Below are 21,463 nucleotides of genomic sequence, written 5' to 3' on the forward strand. Positions count from 1 at the left end.
CACAATTATTAAGTTTCCTTTGTAATGACTTTTTTTAAATCATGATCAATGATTTGCCCTTTTCTAATAAAAAAAAAAGGACCGAGCAAACGTGAGTTTTAAGATGAGGATGGAACACGTCAATAGCAAGCATCACTAGTTGATCCAACGTCATGAGTTTCTGATGCCCCGAGTCTCAAGGAGATATTTGGATTGGCGCACATATTTTGGATAGTCTTTTTTCTCATATCCCACTTGCTCCTCTTGCTTTTAAAACTTTTATTCGGGCCCGATATTATAAGAAGAGATGGGTTGGGCTTGATGATTCTTTTCCTTGGTCTGTCGGGTTTATTTCAACATGCATAGCAAGTGGAGTCGTTTTTAGGACCATCCCCTTCAATCTGGTTTGATGTGTCAGAGCTAGAGTCAGGAGATTGGTAGAGGTGAGCATCTGATTTTTTCGAAGGCAGGTCTGTAGCTTTGTCCATTGTATTTCTTGGTGTAATCTCTAGACTCAAAGATTCATGGAGATGGAAAGTATATAAATCAGGTGGCTCAAAGGTCGTTGCTTTTCCTTGTATGGTTTTGGGATCGTCAATGTTATGCCTCTGGGTCTCATCGGCGTCTTGATCATAGTTTTGGCCAGCGATGTTTGTGTCTTCTTTATCCAACAAATGGTCTTTTGGTGGTGAAGATTGCAATGGAAAAGCCTTCAGCTAGAAACCGTACTTTGATCTTCTGCCTTGTTACGCTGATGAGGATGATTGAGTTTCCTGTATCTTGCAATCCCGATTAATTGACCTATCCTGCCACAACCCACAAGAGAGAAAAAGTATTAGGTAAACTTTCATATTTCAAAATTACCCCTTGTAGTTCTCCATTGGGTTTTTGATCCTGGAAACTCGTTTTGAAAGGTTCATTAATTGGCAAATTAACTATGATACGCAGCCAAATCTAAAGTACCTTCGAGTGTTAGATCCGTCTCTAAGAATTGACCCAGCATATTGCCGATAATCTGAGCATTCCTAGGATTCAATTGATTTGGGGGATGCCATGAGCCTGCGACCAAAAAGGCAAGTGACTTGAGTGCAATCTGTTAAAGGATTGGAGGTGGACAACTAAGAATTGGAGCTTTTTAGATTCAGAGAATATAATTTTCGATACTTACTGGTCAATCGTAATCTTAACCCTTTCTTTTGCGCCTCTGACTGTGAGAATGGGATGGGATGGGTGGGAGTTATATGTCCAAACTAGACAGTCAAGCAGGCGATCTTCTGAGACCCTCTTTATCTCCTTATCACTACCAACGACATTCCTTTTTTATATTTTTGATATTTCAAGGTATTAGAAATTTTTGCTCTTATAACAAGAAAGAGCATTAGGATTTTTTTTTTTTTCTCACACAACCCATCTAGCATGCAAAAATGAATGCTGAAGCAGTCCCAGGTAATCACTATAACACGTCGGATTTAAAAATATAAAACAATGTTTACATGATATTTATATTCTTGTGTTCAATTTCCTTTCAGCAAAAGAATTAAGCTTCCAAATGGTCAAGATTTGGAGGAACAAGGGAATGCACAAGGGTCTCAAAAATATTTCTGAAGGAGAGAGCAATAAGCACCACCAAATCAATCTCATCACGTTCGATCTTATTACTCGCCCAACACAGACTTCAACACCCCCACACAATTGAACCAGCGGCGTTGAGAATATATCTTGCAAAAACGCAAGAGCGGACATGGATCATGAATCATCAAAAATCAATACAAAGAACAAAAGTAATAGTTCCCCATATTAAGTTGACAGGCACTAACCTTCAAATTTTTCCAGATACAATTAAACTCTACATCAGATCACCTGTCATTTGAATCATCCTACATAACGTCCAGTTCCTACTGTATACAAGTGAAGGGGGGGGGGGGGGGGGAGGTAGATAAATTAACATCAATGCACATACAAAAGAGCTTCAGTTTGAAGAAGTTCACTAACCAATCCTTCATTCTTGGAAAGGTTGGAAAAGGAAGGATGGTTTTGGGTCCAACAGTATAAAAAATGTCGATACACTGAACAACAGCATAGGCACGCTTCCAGCTGTCCAGGCAACAAATATTGCATGCTGCTTTCCAACAGTTAACATATCTACACAGGGGAAAGTGAACAGCTGCCACCCAAGACATATTCAAGGAAATACCAGCTAGCAGACCCCACACAGATTCCTTCATGATGCAAAGGCGGGGATCATAGAAAATGGCATCAAATAACTCACTAACCACCCATCCTTGAAGAGCAAGAGTTAGTTGATGACCTCTGGAAGTTAGCCAGCATCAATCCAAGAACACTGAAATAAAAAAATAATCATAATAAAGAAATAATTAAAAAATGTGACTTTCAAGTTTAACTCATGCACCAAAGTTAAAATCCATTCATCAGATCTCAAGTCAAATAGATGGAGGAAAGACAACGGGGACGCAGAGCAACACGTTTCACATAATTTGAAGGCAGGCAAATGGAAAATAAATACATACTGAGAATTTATGGGCCTCATGGATTACTGGAGTGCGTGACTAGGCATCTCTACTGCCATGAGGATTGCTTATAACCTTCCCAGCTACTCTCTGGCTCCTTCCTCTTAAGTATGCCACCGCCTGCCACCTGAAACATCCTTGACTGCTCCTCTGCAATGGCCTGTGAACTGGCAACGGACAATTGCCTTGACGAAAGAGAACCTGTCTCATCTCTCCCTTCCAAGTCTGGGCCCAAAGGCCCTGCATTGAGGTCAAGACCTTGCCTTCCCCATTTCCAACTACTCTCAGAGCCACCAATATTGCTATTATCCTGGAGGCTAACAACAAAAGGCCTTGGGTAATGGGACGGGACTGCACCAGCAGGAGGTAATACTTGAGAATGCACTGTGGGAAAACAGAGTCTCCCACCAGGTGATGAATCCAGAAATGTTGTTGAACCGACTGAAAATGTCGCTGATGGTAGAGGAAAATTTGTCCCAAAAGGAAAGACTGGATATTGAAATGGTGTAGCTGGAAAGGGAACTGCTGGAGCAGATGATAACACTGGCCCCCTGTAGGCATCAGGATTAAATGGCGTGCTGCCAGTAGGGGTTGCCAACATCCTTTGAGGCCCGCCAGGTATGACAATTGGAAAGGACTGCTCTCCTCTATCAGGCAACATAGAATGAATGGCAACAGCTGGATAGGCATTCCCTTGAGGAAAAAATGAAGAGAAGTTACCCATTTCCGCATGGTTTAGCCTAAGGCTAGAAACAGATGGTTGTGAAGATGCATTATTCCTGGCAGTCTGGCCAACTGAAGATGGTTCAGCATTCCCCTCATCTGCAAGAGGCCCATCATTCAAATCAAAATCCATGCGTACACTCGACTCACCATTAAGAACAGCAACTGATGATGATTTTACTGCCTGAAGACGCACATCCTTCCTACAAGTATTACTTGTTAAATGATTGCCGATATCACTTGTATCCTCCACTCTATTCAAATCAAGGTCAAGTCCTCCAGAGCCCCGAACAGCAGCAGAACCCATTATTTGATCATGTGATGGATTGTGGTTATTTGAGAGATCAAATACAGCAATTGAGCCCCGAGCAGAACCTCGAGAAGCCAAATCCTCAAGGATTCTTTCATCTGGAACGTTCAAGTCAATATCCAACGGTGGTCGACTGGGCTTGACCACAGCTGCATCAGGAACAGAGATATTAACTGTACCCACTGGCATCTCCAAAGCTTTTCTTGGTTCAGCTGGACGAAAGGCACTTGTGGCTGCTGTTCCCTTCCAACCAAGTTCTCCCCTATTCTTCAGTAAATCCTCTGGAGGAATAAAGGGCCTTTTTGCAGCAGAAGCCACTGTAATTGAAGCAGGTAAGCCACTAGAACAGGAAGAAACAGGTAAAGGCAAAGGGCTAATCAATTGAATACCAGTAGAACATTCAGGTGGTCTCGAGTTATTTGGTTCCCCATATCTCCCATCATCAGTATTGAAGCCTTCATTTAGATCAAATTCCACTTTCGCTACAATATCTGCCCCCCCTACAGCACATAGTGAAGCAGCATCTGCAGCACCCGATTTACTTTCCTCAGCTACATCAGCACCAGTGGCAGTCAACTTTGATCTTCTACACCCTGCTTCTTGTCCTGGTTCTTGCAAAAATGCAGGTGACGCCTTGCTCAGAGCATGGGCACCGCTAAGTTGTTCTTTAGCATGATTATCTTCCAGACTCTGCTCCAAATTCTCAACCTTGTGATCAGTAAAATCTGAGCCAAAATTATTTTCTTGTGTATTATTTCCTCTTTCAGCATGCTGACTCCTGCTATCCATTTCATCAGCCTTTTCAGCCTTCACCTCCCCAACAGCAGTTTCAGAAAAATTATCTTTACCAGAACCAGTAGGATCCAGCACATCCCCCACAGTTCCTTCTGCAAACTCAGAGCGCACAACAGCAGGAGATTTTTGCTCCGCTTTCACGGTAATGTTAAACTGTTTGTTCATGTTTTTCCTGTTGCCACCTTCTATCTCCATTGATGGGCAAGGCAATGATCCTTCAATAGGTTCTGTCCTACCTTCTAAACTTGACACGTCAACCCTATCCACACTTCGAATACAACTGTGCAACTTATCTTTTGTATCAGATATGTCATCTGCCTTCTCCTCCCATGTTTCTTTGTCAGCATTAGTTGATGTTTTGTCTACCATGCTTGAAGAGAGCAGAGTCACAGAAGTGGCTAGTGTTTCCTCTGATTTCACATTGTTTTGTAGGCAAGGTTCCATGATTTTCTGCACATCCATATTGGAAGAATTTGAATGTCCATTTTGCACATCTACTGTTTTATCTTCCGACAATGATACAATTTTATCCTCCATGCTCTTGCTCCGTGAAGTATCAGTAACCCGCTTCTCGGTTTCATCATCAGTGCCATCAACTGTTTGTCTCCAATCATCACCTGAAGCTGACTTCAGTCTAGAATCAATGCTTGTGCAAGAGTGTTCAACAGCAGTGATGTTTCTTTGTGGAGAATTATTTGGAGAAGCCATATCTGATTTTGATATTTCCCCAGCAGCAACGCTAGCAAGCAAGTTCATACCAACATCATCGCCAGCCAACATGGAGGCATTTACTTCAGAGTACTTTTCACAACTTTCAATTAAAGCATTTATCGAGCTCAAAGAAGGATCATGCAACTTCCCTGATTTTTGTTCATTTCCAGATGATGAGGAAGCAGCTTTTGGAACATCAGCTAATTTCCCAGTGTCTTCAACAGTCCTACAGTTTTCAGGAACAGTGGCAGGGGACCCATCCCCCTCATCAGATCCAGTAAGCACCTCTTTGAAATCATTGCTTTGCCATGACTCATTATTTACATTGGACATAGTATTAGCCCGATAACCATCATTCTTTTCCTTCAAGGTACGATCAAACTGGTCATGCTTCTCTGAAAGGACCGGAGAAGAAGCTCTACTATTCATGACTGAAGGGTCTTCAAGAGATCCACCGCTGGCACTTGGTGCAGGACTATGACCTCTGTTGGGGATTTTAACAATCAATTTATGATTATTACCCTCTGCCAAGGGAACATCAACTGCCTTCTCAAATGTCAAACTGGACTGAGATAACTTTTCAGCACACTGGCTTCTATGCAAGGAAGAATTCCTACTTGACCCAGTCTCCCTTTGGATCCCAGATAATGTTGGACCTTGGACGCCATTGATTGACTTACGATGCCGAGGAGAAGCACCAATGACCTTATTTGCAGTCATTGAAACAGCAGTACCACTCCTCGCATCCTCCTTTCCAGAAACTCCCCCAGTTTTGACATGATCACTGGAACAAGATTGACTATTGTTGTGGGACTGACTAGAACTGCTGCTTTTCTCCTCCCTTACAGCTACAGTAGGAAGATCAGAGGCAACACCGACACCAATATTGCAGGTCTGTCCTTCTTTTAAGCTGTTACCTGCTGATGCAGAAGATGGAAAAGATTTCATGGGTCCTGGAGAGCCAGATGCACACTTGGTTGTAGTTTCCCCCTGTACAAGCTTGACTGCAGCATTTTTTGAAGCTGAAAGTTGTGTAGCTGAACTCTTAATTGCCACCTCTGAAGATGAACCAGAATTTTTGTTCCCACCATGTGAAACATCTAGAGGTCGCGGTCTCCCAGCCCATGAGACAGCCTGGTTAGAACCAGACTTTGCATCCATTTCAGCTTCAACACGTTTCTTCCACGTGTCAACCAAACTCCTTGCTTTCTTTTGAATTTCCAAGTTCTTATGTGTTCTCAGATGATTCACTGACTTCCCAATGTTACACATTTGCAAAGCATGGAGATTTACAGGGAGTTTGTCAAGCGCACGAAGTAAAATGAACAGAAATTCCTCAACAGATTTGTCGCTCTCCTTGTGGCTGCTACCATCACCAATCTTCCCTTTGTGCACCTCCTGCAGCCACTCATCAAATACAGGCAAACCCTTGAACTGCACAAACCGATTAAGGCAATCAAACTTATCGGTGGCTGCTATAACACCAGCCAGTATTGACCTGCCCACCAAGTCTATCTTTTTCTCATTTCTCTCAGGAACCATGAGTTGCACCAATTTTTCAACACCTTCAGAGTCAACAAGCCCCCCCTTTTCAGTAAATTTTGCAATCTCAGTTTTCCAAATGCTTTCTGGTCTGCAGTGACCAGAATCAACATCATCAGGCTTTGAACAACGTTCTCGTTTAACGGGCTCAGAACTCTGATCAACTCGTTCCCTTTTCTTTCCCTTAATTTGAGAAGGAACGGATGAGGCACTATTTTGTACACTATCTGAGCTGGGTTTCAACTGTGAAGTCGATGTTGGTCCGTTCGTTGGTTTTGGTGAATGCCCACCTTGGGACGCTGTTTCATGCATTTCTATGTGAGTTTTACACAATAGCTGATCTACTTCTTCTTGCCGTTCCTGTTCAAAAAAGAATATTAACAACCACAAATTGTCAATTATTCACAGCAAAACACACGAATGCATCCAGAACTTACATTAATGTAATCTTGGTCGGTTAGCCACCATAAACACTTGTTATTAATGTCATAAACTCGCCGGCACACAAATGAGCAAATTCCTGATGGAAGTTCAGCACCTTTTGGAAGGAAAGTGACTTTGCACGGATGCAGTAGTGATGCAGCAGGAATCTCATCCTTATGAAAGGAATAGAATATTTCGTTTGGCGCAGCTTCCAAAAGGATGCCTTTGCCAAGCTTTATTTCAGCAGGTCGATAAAGCCAATTCACACCTAACTTTAACTTGTTGTCTTTTCCAGTAGTCACCCAACGAATTATTCCAATGAAAGGAGGGGAATCTTGGGGTGGTTTGAAAAGAGCACAATCTCCAACATTGATCCTGCGCCCATCCTGTTTAAGAGGGAAAAATAGAAAGGAAAGACTAGCAAATAAATTTATCTGAAAATGAAAAAATAGCTAAATAGAACAGCATATCCAAATCTTAAAAATTTAATAAGCTCAAGAAAATGCAGTACAAGTTTAACAAAAAACATCAGAAATAATTCAAAGTCAATCTTAACCATCACAACACAACCTCATTATACTTCATATTAAAGTACCATTAAAGCAACACCATACCAAAGTCAGCTAAATGAACCAGCTTACGTCTCATGGCTTTCATTATTCACATAATAAGATATTTATTTTGAAGAAACTGGATTCCAAAAATGCAACTGCAAGTCCCTCCCAACCCAACAATTCAAGAGAAAGCTCCCAAGAATACCACCATACAGCATAGATTATTCTTTAACTATCCTTGGAACAATGCACAAGCAAAAATTCATGTTAATTAACAGTAATAAAATCTTAGGATCAAACCTCCAAAAAGATAAACTAAGGGACCTGGATAAACTCCAATCTCCTAAACAGCATCAATCACAATTTGACATGTGTCAAACTCTTATTAGACACTCCTAAAAACATTAAGCTTTATCTTCCTTGGAATGCCTTTGAGAGTAACTTTGTTTTCATTTTACTCTCCTAATCACAGAATGAAATCTTCACCATAGTTACCTAGAATGTGGAACTCTTAAATTGTGGTATGGATATGCAGTACTCAATATGTAGGGGTAGGTTAAGTTAGTAACAACTCTGATTCATGGCACACTTAGTCGGTACTCCAACTCAATAGGAAGACATGAATTACATTTACTCAAACTTAACTCATATTTACGTGGTATTTCTTAATTTTATTTGTCATACTACATTTTTAGATAAATACGGGGTTTAACATTAATTAATAATATAAATTTTCTAACATAATATACATTTTATTTAAAATTTACAAGTCATTTTATTATTATTACTTTAAACAATTAAGATATAATAATGTACATTTTCTATGTTCCAGTCAACCATTAAATGAACTTTAATCTCCCCAAACTAAGATTCCACTGCTGCAGTGATACCTAACCCCAATTTCACACATCCTCATCATGATCACCAGCTTGTATCCCCTAGCTGTCACTATTATTTTCACTATTTAGCAAAGACTACAGTTTGAAAAGGAAAATTATTAGTTAAAACAAAGTTATCATAGAATTCACATTTCAATATGCAGAAGCAAAATAAATTACTATGATCATTTAAAAAAAAAAAAAAACTTGTAATTCATGTCTCTGTCTAAAGTACAACAAGATGATTCCATAACTGATTTATCATGAAATGAAAAGTTGTAAACATTTAGCCATCTGGAAACCCACCCCCCTTCTTTTGTTTGCCACAATGATATACATCACTATTATTTTAAGGAAAACATTGTAAGGAAAGATTTCTGCATTTTCTTTTGTATTTGGAGAACAAAGGAAAACTGATTGTGGAACATTTTCTGGAGAAAAAACCATTAAATGGAAGGGATGATTATCCAAATCACAATTTTCTTAAACTTTAACCTTTCATTTGGCAAAATTAATTTTGTAAAAAGAAAATTAAATGAATTCTTGCAAAATCATGCAAGATTTCAAATTCTTTTAAATTGAAAATTTTTTAAGTTAAAAATAATTGAATTCTTTCTTTCCAAACAAATGAATTGCTATAAAAGAAATCGAATTAAATTCTTGCAAAATTCTTGATTCCAACTGAAGGGTAAATGCAAATTTCAGCTCCAATTTATGCACTTATTGCATCCATCAGGACTCAGATGAAAAAATCAGCCCATCGATCAAAATACAGTTTAATCATCGCAAAAGAATACATCATTCGAAACTAGAAGCAAATGAATCTAGCAGGCGATTGCCGCTGTTCATTTTTCATCGTCCATTCTCCCATGCAACCCCACAAAAGGAATGAGACGCCAACAGATATAGAATCCTAAAGAAACCAGAAGAACCCCAACACCAACATCAAGCAAAACACGCCACTCCGTCATTTCAGCCCATTCTTCAAAGTTCCATATATGAATCAAGATACCAGACACATCTGACCAAAATTAAATTTGCTGTCTCAAACTCTCCCAAATCATGGCCGCCAACTTCCCCAAATTTAAATCAATGCAGGCCAAACAGCACAAAATTACAAAAATATTCGACCCATTTCCACATTAACCACAAACACTCGACCCCTTCTTCGGCAATCACACAAATCTGCAAAAGACCTATTCATATATACCATCTCGAACGCCGATGCCAATCAACTCCATCAAAACCCCCCAATATCCCGTCATCAGAACAACCTAAAAATCAAACTAAAAGCATGCCCAGCAAAAGGGAAAAAAAAAAATAAAGTACATGAAAGGAAAAATACCTTGCAAAATGAATTAGCCGGGAAAACAGAAGAAGAAGACGAGGAAACATCACCAGCTACAACCGAATTGCTACGAGTGGGTCCTGTCCACATGTGCCGACCCCTTTTCCTTTCCTCACCTGCCAGCCCATGCATAGCCTTGCATTTTCCCCCTCGAGTAACATCAATCCCGTCTCCTTATTCAGAAACCGAATCCTGCTCCACTTCCTTATATCAATTCACCAATTTCAAACACTAGATCCACCTCCAAATCCAACCTTATACCATTCTCACCAGAATCGAAACCCTAATCTTCAATTCCCCCGATCGAATTCAATCCTACGACGTCTTCTTTTTCAGATGAATCGATCCCATTGGAGCTCTAATCCGTCCAATTGAGGAGATGTCGATCTACAGAGTGAAAACTGAAGAATCTTAGAGAGAGAAAGATATAAAGGAAGAGAGAAATCGAAGAAAGAGAGACGGCAAATGGAAAAGTCGTTTCGCTACTTGGTAGCACAGAAGCGGGCAGGGTGGGGGCTGATCGGGCAGCACGGGCAGCTGGATGAAAGCGTTACCTGCGATTTTCCTTTCCTTTTTTTTTTTTTTTTTTTTCTTGAGTGGTGCGATTTTCCTTTTTTAATCGGAAGTTAACTTTCAGAATTTTTTGTTAGGGGGAGCTTTAAAGTAATTTTGGTTTTAATTAATTCAAATTACTTCATTTGATTAAAATATTAACTTTTTTCTAATCAGTCGAATTTTGTTCAAACTACGAAAATTACGTATTGCAAAGCTATTAAAATAACATAAATGAATGCATTATTAATTTTTTCTGTGAAAAAGTTAATTTTCATATGTAAAAATAATTTAGTTAAAAATATAATATAAACTCCTAACAACTTATTTAGCAATAAAAGTTGTGAAATATAAAAAAAAATGATGAGAAAATAAGAAGGGTTTTTTTCAATGTATGAATATAATAATGATTTTTCTGTATGAAATATTTGTTAAATTTAACTAAATACATTTATTATTGAGTTAAATTTTGTGAGTACCACTTTAGCATCAATAGTGTAGTTAAATATTGGCTTAATGCTTCTTCTTTGAAGAAGTGGGTTTAAAGAAATGAGGGGGAAAATGAATGGAGACTATGAGCCCAGTGAAACTGCAAAACTGTAGTGGTTGGGAGATAGATTGGATACCCAAATATCAATAGAAAATGGCTCATGCCCACAAAGTCCCCTTTATTCTCCTCTGAACTGAGCTAATCTTAGGAAATCTCAGAGTCATGAGAAAGAAATCAACCAAGGAGAGAAGCCCAATCAGTGAAATGATGATGGGCCAGTGTGAGTTAGGCATGATTTCATTTGGACCATATTTTTCCATATGATGGGATATGGAGTTTAGTTAGGCTAAGCCCACTGCTTCAAACATTAATTTTTAACTTACTGCAATCACTAGTAAAAAAATGTAAAACTTTAGCCTAATTATCCTTTATTCGCCTTAAGAAGCGAATGAGTTATCGAGATTGAAAAAATAAAAAAGTTTTGAAACAATAGAATAACTTAATAATTTATGTATAAAAAAATAAATATATCTTTAAATTAATTCATTTAAAATTTAAAATTTATTTAATTGGAGTAATTCAATTACAGAATTTTAAAATTTCAATAAGTATTAAAATTATATCTATTTAATTGTTATTTTTGTTTAACTTTCTAAAAAATTAAAAATATTTATTTTTTATTCTAATTTAATTAAATTATTTAATGAAAAATGAATTTATCATGAAATAAGCTATTTAAATAAAATATGATCTTATATAAGAGTTATTTTTTTTTACCATATTTTTTTCTGATATTTAAAGTTTTTACTTTAGTAGGGTATTATACAGAGAAGAGGAAAGGTGAGGCCCAATCTTGAAATTTCAAAATTGAACATGAATTTTTTTATCATAATTAGGAAGTTGGCTTTGAAAATCTAAATTGTAATTGTTGTTTTGTTCGGTGTCTTTCCTTTTCTCTTGTCGAAGGTTGCTGCATCGCTATACGAATTTTGGTTGTGATCGCATTGTTGCTCACGGATCGGCATCGAAACACTAAATTGCTCCTTAAAGATGGCTCTTTAGTTATACAAGACTTGATCGACTCTTTTTGGCTATTTTGACACTAAATATAAAGTCCTGAATTGCTGTGGTTTGTTGGTCGCTATACCAGTTTTGGTTGTGATCGCATTTTGTATGTATGGATGTTCAGCGTGCTCATTTTTATCAAATAGTAATTTAGTTTCTTTTTAGTGTATATGTTGACAGAGTCGCGGTATAATCCAAGCGGCTCTTATTTTTCATCAGAGCTAAATTCTTTTTTGATGGGTTTAAGTTTTGAGTTAATTCGGCATGTTTTGGTCACGGACTACATGACGTGTTGGTGAATTGGTCTATTTAGTGAATTTTATTGAATTTTAAACTTATTTTTAATTTTGATCTCAGTTCGAATGTAAAAAATTGAGTGATTGATCAGTTTTTTTTTATATTTGGGTAAGAGAATATCTTTAAAATGGAGAAATGAGAAGAGAGGCACAAAATAAGAAGAGCAAGGGCATTAAAGCAGCCATATAGTGTTCCTGAACCAGGAGAATGAAACTGGGTGACGTTTGGTATTTGGTAAGGGATCCCTTCTTAAACAAGTTAAAAAAGCAACACCCACGTTCTGTGTCTTGTTTTCTTCTCCATGCACTTTATTTATTATTAATTATTAATTTTTATCTCCAATCCCACCAATTTCTATGATTACCCATTTCTCTTTCCACCGCTTTCATCATTTTTTATCCCATGATTTTGCCACATTATTACTCTTTTTCTTATTCTCAAATCCCCTGATTAGGGTTAGGCGTTGGATATATGAAATAGGTTTGTTATTTTTTATTTCAGAAATAAATATTTAAGAAAAAAGGGAAATCGAATTGTATATCTTATTTAAGCTTCCCATCAATTTGATTTTCCCTTTGTTTTCACCTTTTTATATATTGACAAAGGTGCCCATGGACTAATTAATATAAGTCCAACCAATCAAAATGTAGCATAATTGAAACTATCATGTGAGTTGAGATACGACATTTTACGAGTTTCAATAAAATAAATTAATTTTTTTTTTCTTTTATCAACATTCTCGGGTCTTCCCACTATATCTTGCCGGTATTTATGTAGAGACAAAAGAAAATCACATCTTCTTTTTCATGTTGGTGGTGGTGGTTCCTCACTATTGAATTCAAATTTCAAAATTTAACGTATTTGCTGTATTTAGTCTGGTAATTTTGTTATCGGTACGTTTAAATATTAAATACATAATATAAAATTATAATACAATTCATATAAAATTTTTTAATTAATTCTATTATCGGTATGGGTTTAATTAATTTTTTAAATAAAATTTATGGATTAAAATATATATTAGGCATAATTTAATGAGTTTTTGATGAATGAGTAGGTATTGTAGGATTACCTCACGTGTTATAACTTTAATGATGCTGCTAATTTATTTAAGTTATTTGTCCACAATTTTCAAATTAAAAAAAAAACATTGATGATGTGTTTAATTTTTAAATTAATAAATTATCACAAATTTATGTTAAAATTAACCACTGTTATTATTATTTTTTAATTTAACTTGAACTTAACACTTACCTAATTTTTGAATATATTGTTAATTAGATATCTAAATCTCCAGTCAAATGATGTTTTGGTTTTGAAAAATAAATAAATAATTTTTTTACAATTCTCAATATTCATTTGTATGAACATTCCGATTCATTTATAAAATTTCTATAATTAAAAAGGGATTTGTTCAATAATTGATAAAAAATGGAGAGTAGATTTACAAATTGATAATTAATTTATTAAAAATTGTTTTAATCTAAATTAAATAAAATAAATTCTATTAGCTGTGTCCGGGTCTACATGCACATGGATTGGGGAAAAAAGGAATCCGTGATTGAGGATAAAGATGGGGAATGTGTCGGCCGTGCTTTTTTGACCCTTCACTCGCTCTTGGTTTTTAAGGGCACCCCTAATTCCTTCATCTGCCGCGCCACCTCCGCATGTGACGTCATCAAATTAACTTAAATCCCCAAACTACCCCGCATTATTCCCAATAATTTCAATGTCCTCACATGGGCAGGGCTCTTACTTTTGAAGGCCAATTCCGTCTTTTTATGAAAATAACGTGTTGATCTATCAAAACTAGGTGCATTCTTCTCGGGAAGAATGATTTCTAGGAACTAGTATATACGACATCGTATATAAAACTGTTACCTGAATTTTCTTTTTTTTCCGAACTGATACCTGAATTGAATCCACTACAGTCCTGCCTTTTAACTGTATCCCTCCTTTTTTACTGCTCTCTCTACTTTTTGCTTGCACAAATGGAAGGAGGAACACATGCTGATTAGTGATTACTGGCAGGTGAGTAAAATGGCATTAAATAATGTTAAGCCTCTGGACGTTAAGCCTCTTTTTAGAGAGACAGTAGAGTGAAAAAAGAAATTTGCTTTTCCTCGCAAAATTCCACTGCCTTTTATGCCATTAAACCTTCGCTTGCATATAAAAACTTGGGTATTTCTAACTACTGTTCTTTTCTGCTTTTACATATACCACCTTGAAACTTTTGTGGGTTTTCTTTTTGTTCTTCTGCTCATCTCCCTCTTTCCCTTTGGGATGGTGGCGTGCATAATTTTTATTTGACTTTAAATGCTTCACACTTATTTTTTTACTTTGAAGATTGCTATTGTTTAAAAGGTACTTTTTTCTTTTGTTTCAATTATATAGGCCATTCTTTTCACCTACATGCTATTGTTAAACTTTCATTTTCCGTTTCTCTGCTATGGCTCCGTCTCTTTTTCTATACTAATACACATCTGGTTAGTTTACTCTTTTGGCTTTTGGTCCTTGCATTATTGAAGCTTTTCTCTCTGGTTTCTTGTCACTTCAGTGAGTTTCTGTGAGATTTGGGATCTGGGTTATGTTTAGCTTTGGGTATTTGTGCTGCTTTTTAGTACATTCAACTGAATCCTGAGTACTTCCTTTTTTTCCTTTCTGTTTGTTTTTTTTTCATTATTTTACTTTTCTTGAGACAGAGAGAGCGAGAGAGGAAGATTTTTAGAGTGAGAGGGCAGATTCATGGCTGGAGGTGGAGGAGGAGGTGGTGGAGGAAAGGCAGAGGAGCCGCAGCCACACCCGCCAAAGGAGCAGCTTCCGAACATTTCTTATTGCATAACAAGTCCTCCCCGATGGCGTGAGTATATTTTGATAATTTCTCATTGTCTGCTCTCTTCTATTTGATGGTGCTTAGATTCTAAATCCAATCTTGAATTCTTAAAGTAAGTGGTGTGTGAATCTATCTGGGTATGTGTTAGTTAAGGTTTTTGCATTTGTTAATGGTTTTTTAAGGATACGCATCTTGTTTTAGTTGAAAGTTGCCTTTTGAGCTCTCTTTATGGTTGGTATCCCTTTTCAAAAGGTTAAATGTCTTTCCGTAGAAATAAACCCTACTGTTTGAAGATTCTGGTAGTATTTCAAAAGGAAAAAGAATAAAGGTGACAGAGGAGAACAAAAGCAATCCAACTGCTTTTAGTTAATTAACCTACTTAATTGTAAGAATAATTAAAATTTTATTAATTTTGTTTTTGAAGTTCGTTGTTTGGAGCAGAGGATCTAGTTTTCTGTCGGTGATAATTTCAACTATATGCTTAATTTGTTTTTTCTTATGAATAGTTTTCTTTTTAAATATGTTGTCTTTTTTCCCACGGCGCAAATAGAACTACACGAATTTCTGATCAACTTAACAAACTGTGAATTAGTGGTCTGTGTGAGTATGCATTTTGTTGAACTTGAGAACTTTCAGAACATTAAAAATTGTATACGATGCAGCTGAGGCTATCCTGCTTGGTTTCCAACACTACCTTGTGATGCTTGGGACAACTGTTCTTATTCCCACTGCCCTTGTTCCCCAAATGGGAGGTGGAAATGTAAGACTCGAGGGTGAAAATAGCTTAACTTCTTCATTGCTTTCTTACATAGCTGGAACTCCAACCTTACAATTTTAAGTGGCATTTGCCAATTTCGCAGAAGGAGAAGGCCGACGTGATCCAGACACTACTATTTGTTGCTGGTTTGAACACATTGCTTCAGAGTCTGTTTGGAACTCGATTGCCTGCTGTCATTGGAGGCTCCTATACCTTTGTCCCAACTACTATTTCTATTATCCTTGCTGGTCGATTTAGTGATAATCTTGACCCTGTTGAGGTTTTATGATCTAACTCTTATGCATTGTATAAGTTATGTTTGTTTTCTTTGGAATATTAAATTCTCTTGACAATTTGGTAAGGCACAATTAGTGCCCAAAATACTATCTTTTAAATACAATCCCATATAAAGAATGCATCTAAATACCACACTATCCTTATGGATATTTGTCCTAGATTTTTTTCAACTCTATAAAAATGTTTGATTCCAATACAGCGATTTAAGAAGATAATGCGTGCAATACAAGGTTCGCTTATTGTTGCATCAACTCTTCAAATTGTTCTTGGCTTCAGTGGCCTCTGGCGTAATGTTACCAGGTTAGCTCAGAACATGAACTAATAATGATCATAATTTCAGTGTTCCTTGAACAGTTTGTATGGCTATCTTATCTTTCATATCGTCTAATTTTATTTATTTACATGTATAAGATTTTGTTCAATAACTTTTATAATCCAAGGACGCTTGTACTTTTGTGTTTTGCATCTCACTAATGCATTTAGTATGTAATTAATTAGAGTCTACCTCAGATAGATTCTGTTTAAAACTGTTCACTCTCTCTATCTTTCTGTCTCTAAATCCCAGGTTCTTAAGTCCACTTTCAGCTGTTCCTTTGGTAGCTCTCGTTGGTTTTGGGCTGTATGAGCTTGGTTTTCCTGGGGTACGTTTCTTTTTGCTGCATGTGCATGTGCATGTGCAGGGAAAGCAATGATATACATCATGTTACAAATAGACAGTGTTATTTTGAATACTGATTTTTGCATCGGATGTTAGGTTGCCAAATGTGTAGAGATTGGGTTGCCAGAGCTGATCATATTAGTATTTGTTTCACAGGTATATCTGTGGATGCATTATTATACAGTATTATCCTTTTCTCTATCTTAAACCTGTGAAATAATGGCTGTAGTTCAGTGCAATAATATATTTTTCTTCTGCAGTATATGCCCCATGTGATAAAGTCTGGAAGAGATGTTTTTGATCGTTTTGCTGTAATATTCTCAGTGGTAATTGTATGGATTTATGCTCACCTTCTTACTGTGGGTGGGGCCTACAATGGTGCAGCACCGAAGACGCAAAATACTTGTCGTACAGATCGTTCAGGACTCATAGATGCTGCTCCATGGTATGTTTCTACTGTATTCTTAAAAGGATGTGTCTAGGCATTTATTATTTGACACATTCCATTGCTGGATCCTATAAGAGAGGCCTTGATTCGCATATAGATACAGACTAACTTGTGCATTAACCTTTAAAAACTGAGATCCATGTTAAAGCAAGAAGTGTAAGCACACCTTTCTTAACAAATTTGGCATAATTTGGATATTTAATAGCTACCAGTCTGATTACAACTTGCACATGACTCTGCCATTCAATCTGGAAACTAAGGCTGAGTAGCAGTCTTCTGGCTAATTGTTTCCTCTTTGTAAAGAGCTTGATCATTCTCTGTCAATGAGAACAAGCTTGATTTGGAAAAGCAAGCTAGATCGCCCATATTTGGATATTCAACCTAGTTCCTCCATCAGCATTGATTTGTCCCAGATTAGTAGTGGAGTTTGTGATGCACTAAGATTTGATCCCATCTTATCTAACTCACTATTTTCCTTGGGAAGATGCTCTAATTGCCACCTTGATATTAAGAGTTTGATTATAGCTGAAGATGGGTCTGGTTGAGTTGTATCTTCAATTATGCTTAGCATTTCTGATTGGAATTGTGAGTTTTCAGGATAAGAGTTCCTTATCCATTTCAATGGGGAGCACCTTCATTTGATGCTGGCGAAGCCTTTGCCATGATGATGGCTTCCTTTGTTGCTCTTGTTGAGGTTTGATATTTCTACCTTGTTTTATTTTCCCCATCTATTTTGCAACTGTTTTACAAAGACTCAGAATAGGAGCACGCACACACCTTCATCGTAGTCATTGTTTGTGCTGGTATGTTCCCCATATGATTACTCTATTTCAGCTGTGTGGAGATGTTCCATGCCCATCCTCAGTAATAGAGAAAAAGAAGTACTAAATTTTCCATTACTAAAAATATCATCTTAGTCTGTGGGTGGACACTTAGTAATTGGTTGGGCTACCTATAGGCAAAGATTCTTAATTGAAATTAAGATTTTTGTGATGGCGGTCTACAAGGGAGTGAAGGCACAGCTCAGGATCTCTGTAGGCCTACGGTAGTCAACTGGGCCAAGCCCTTACTGGTGGCCAACTAGTTATTCCCCCCTAAAGAACCTTGGGAACAACTTGGCTTGTGGCAGGAGGAGACATCAATATGTCTCAGATGACACACCCCCTAAATAAATAATCTAAAGGGAATTTCAGATATCTGACACGGCCTTTAGCTTACTAATATTTTACACTAATTTATCTCTATATTATTTTTCGAAAACTCTACTGTTGGAAAATTATAGTTTTGATCCTTGGAATTCTAGGATCCTAACACTTCAAACACTGTTCTTTTAATGGTTTATTTTGTTTTCTCTCATTCTGGGTCTCTGGTGCAGTTTAAATATGAATTCTTTTAGATTATTTGACAACATTGCTTGCTTACAATGTTAATATCTTGAAATTCACCTTTCTTATAATCAATGAATGAGCAGTCCACTGGTGCATTTATTGCGGTGTCGAGGTATGCAAGTGCGACCCCAATGCCACCTTCTGTGCTTAGCCGTGGCATTGGCTGGCAGGTAATTTAAATAGACTGATCTCTTAATTGTTGAAAATAAAAAACCGAGTTTCTTATTATACAAGGCTGTTTTGTTCACCAATGTTAATTTATAATGTTTTATTTCTGCTTCAGGGAGTTGCCATTTTGCTTTCTGGGTTGTTTGGAACTGTGAATGGATCCTCAGTTTCTGTGTAAGACACCGGGAAAACCCTACATCATATGAATGTTGTATGCATATTTAAAACAAGTTCTATGAACCTTAATTTATTTTTGCAGAGAGAACGCTGGCCTTTTGGCTTTGACACGAGTTGGTAGCCGAAGGGTTGTCCAAATATCTGCTGGATTCATGATTTTCTTCTCTATCCTCGGTAAGAAGTAGATTTATGAGAGTTGCTCATAGCTTTCAGGTTGGTGAGCAACTCATCTTTCCTTGTGAGTACATTGTTCGTAGCGTCACTCAACTTTTCATGTTTCAGGTAAATTTGGAGCTGTCTTTGCTTCTATACCAGCACCAATTATTGCTGCTTTGTATTGCCTTTTCTTTGCCTATGTGGGTACGTATATGTGATATTATGAGGTTGATCGTGAAAAGCTGATACTGATCTCTTATTTATTGTGATCATTCATTTTATTACATATCAATTCTTCTGATTATTCATTTGCAGGTGTTGGAGGTCTTAGCTTTCTTCAGTTTTGCAACCTCAACAGCTTCCGCACAAAGTTCATTTTAGGCTTCTCTATTTTCTTAGGCTTGTCAGTGCCACAATACTTCAACGAATATACTGCAATTAATGGCTATGGTCCTGTCCACACTGGAGAAAGATGGGTATGCATGAAACCTTCAGTTTCTGATATTTCTTTGTGAAACTTGCATCTGAGACTGATAAATATCATGTTTTGTTTACATTGCAGTTCAACGATATTGTAAATGTTCCTTTCTCATCAGAAGCATTCGTCGCGGGGTGTGTGGCATATTTCCTGGACAACACCCTGCATCGAAAAGATAGTGCAATCAGGAAAGACAGGGGTAAGCATTGGTGGGACAAGTTCCGGTCATTCAAGGGTGATACAAGGAGTGAAGAGTTTTATTCCCTGCCTTTCAATCTGAACAAATACTTCCCATCTGTGTGATTTAATCAGCATCAAGATTATTATGAATTCTATCTTGTCCAAATATGTGTTCTCAATAGGTCTGCGGGATCACATTGCAATGTAATATTGTCCTTATTTTTCTGAGTGAATCTTATCACGCTATATAACAGTATAAGATAGTATCTTCCTTTATAGAACAACTTAAGATTATTGAATTTGTTTTTGTTGTAAATCCAACGAGGACATGGACTTGAAGCAGCTATGAAGAATGCATCTTGTTCAGTAGTATGCTTTAGAAGCCCTGTTATTTTAGCATCTGTAGCTTGCATTAACTTGCATTCTTGAATTATTACCCATCACCATTTAAACTAATCTGGGGTGCAGTTCAAAATGACCGTTCTGAGGTTCAGCACTCCACAATTGCATGTGAACTTCCACAGCTGACAAGGAGCCCTGAGTTCCCATTTGAAATGAGTTGTATATGGTGACAGAGCTGCCAATCCTGTCTCCACTTGTAAAATTCCAAGTGGCCCCATGCACACATCACAACAAAGACCCACGGGTGTACAGGGAAGTAAAATAGTAAATATTTACTATTTCCTAAAAGTGACAGAATTGCCAGTCTCTCTGACTGGATTCCTTCTCTTTTCTTCTGTCTTATCTATATTCCCCAACTCTCATGCTTCCCTTCTCTACTCTGATTTATCGTCTTCAATTTCCTGAGATATTTTTTTTTTATCATGCAAATTATATTGCATTAAAATGCTCAGAAACAGGCTTCAGGTGCAATGGATAGACTCTAAAGAAGTGACAAGCCGATAGCCCACACAAACCAAAGGAGCCCAAATCCGAAAATTTTATCTATAATCCAATCCGAAAACACAAGAATTCCGCAGCTGACCCACATTGCTTAATCATATCATGAGATTATTGTTTAAGGGTCTTTTTAGCATTACTGTTCAAACTGCTGTCGAGAAAAATATTTTATTAAAAATATTATTTAAAAATAATTAAAAATTATTTTTAACATAATTTAATCATAAAAATATCAAAATAATAAAACAGTTTTTTCTGATTTTTTTTCAACGGTATCTAAAATAATAATTTTTTTAAAAAAGTATTTTTTTTATACTCTAAACTCAATGCTAAACACCAAGACGTAACAAGTCATTCTAGAAGTAACTTTTGTTATAATTAGGGGAGAAAAAATAAAGCAACCACAACTAACAAGTAGGTCTTTGGCTCTAAAAGTTCTAAATCTGTCTTTTGAGGTATACCAAGCTACCGTCTATCATAGGAAGTAGCTAAAACATATGGAATGGAAGGCATAATCCTCTAATGCAAGACTGTTAAGGTGGGACAGACACAACGCAAGTATTCTAAGATTCTGCAAAAAAGTAGAGATATAATAAATATAAGAGTTAACGGCAAATAAGAACTGTAATTTTAATTTTGTTGTAATTACATCATATATTTTTCTTTATTAATTAAAATCTAATCTTTTAAAATTGTTCTAATAGTATTATACTGTTATTTTGCCGCTAGAAACTAATGAAATTACTACGTCAATCGCCATGTCAATGCCATGTTAATAAATTTTATTGGCTTTTATTATTTTTGGATTGGATGCCTCATTTGAGTTTA

General features: G+C 36.8%; 2 protein-coding genes and 1 long non-coding RNA gene across 13 annotated transcripts; 2 read left to right on the forward strand and 1 right to left on the reverse strand.

The window, feature by feature from the left end:
- Nucleotides 1-266: 266 nt before the first annotated feature.
- On the forward strand, nt 267-1,912 carry LOC122721769. The gene is made up of 2 exons (XR_006348567.1): nt 267-818; nt 928-1,912. It is a non-coding gene; the product is annotated as an uncharacterized LOC122721769 (long non-coding RNA).
- Nucleotides 1,427-10,262, reverse strand: LOC110599610. 6 transcript variants are annotated; one of them, XR_006348566.1, is made up of 6 exons: nt 9,789-10,262; nt 7,026-7,397; nt 2,508-6,948; nt 1,972-2,320; nt 1,797-1,874; nt 1,427-1,697 (listed from the first exon to the last, which is right to left on the reverse strand). XR_006348566.1 is itself a non-coding variant. In XM_043950607.1 (5 exons), exons 1-4 carry the CDS (start codon nt 9,921-9,923, stop codon nt 2,557-2,559), a joined length of 4,827 nt encoding a protein of 1,608 aa, XP_043806542.1. In that variant the 5' UTR covers nt 9,924-10,262; the 3' UTR covers nt 1,917-2,320; nt 2,508-2,556. The 6 variants fall into 6 exon arrangements, 2 of the variants coding, with proteins under 2 accessions (XP_043806542.1, XP_021591765.1); XR_006348564.1 differs by having other exon boundaries at nt 1,797-1,877; XR_006348565.1 differs by lacking the exon at nt 1,427-1,697 and having other exon boundaries at nt 1,751-1,874.
- A 3,942-nt stretch (nt 10,263-14,204) lies between these two features.
- LOC110599800 (nucleobase-ascorbate transporter 6) lies at nt 14,205-20,107 on the forward strand. Of its 6 annotated transcripts, none has more exons than XM_021736373.2 (15): nt 14,205-14,226; nt 14,898-15,055; nt 15,691-15,788; nt 15,889-16,065; nt 16,282-16,382; nt 16,648-16,723; nt 16,837-16,896; nt 17,001-17,185; nt 17,786-17,882; nt 18,660-18,746; nt 18,860-18,918; nt 19,004-19,095; nt 19,204-19,281; nt 19,393-19,553; nt 19,640-20,107. In XM_021736373.2, exons 2-15 carry the CDS (start codon nt 14,941-14,943, stop codon nt 19,856-19,858), a joined length of 1,605 nt encoding a protein of 534 aa, XP_021592065.1. In that variant the 5' UTR covers nt 14,205-14,226; nt 14,898-14,940; the 3' UTR covers nt 19,859-20,107. The 6 variants fall into 6 exon arrangements, with proteins under 6 accessions (XP_021592065.1, XP_021592061.1, XP_021592060.1 ...); XM_021736369.2 differs by lacking the exon at nt 14,205-14,226 and adding an exon at nt 14,238-14,376; XM_021736368.2 differs by lacking the exon at nt 14,205-14,226 and adding an exon at nt 14,397-14,559.
- Nucleotides 20,108-21,463: the final 1,356 nt, after the last annotated feature.

This window comes from Manihot esculenta, chromosome 14 (genome assembly GCF_001659605.2).
Source record: "Manihot esculenta cultivar AM560-2 chromosome 14, M.esculenta_v8, whole genome shotgun sequence".
NCBI classification, from domain to species: Eukaryota; Viridiplantae; Streptophyta; class Magnoliopsida; order Malpighiales; family Euphorbiaceae; genus Manihot; species Manihot esculenta.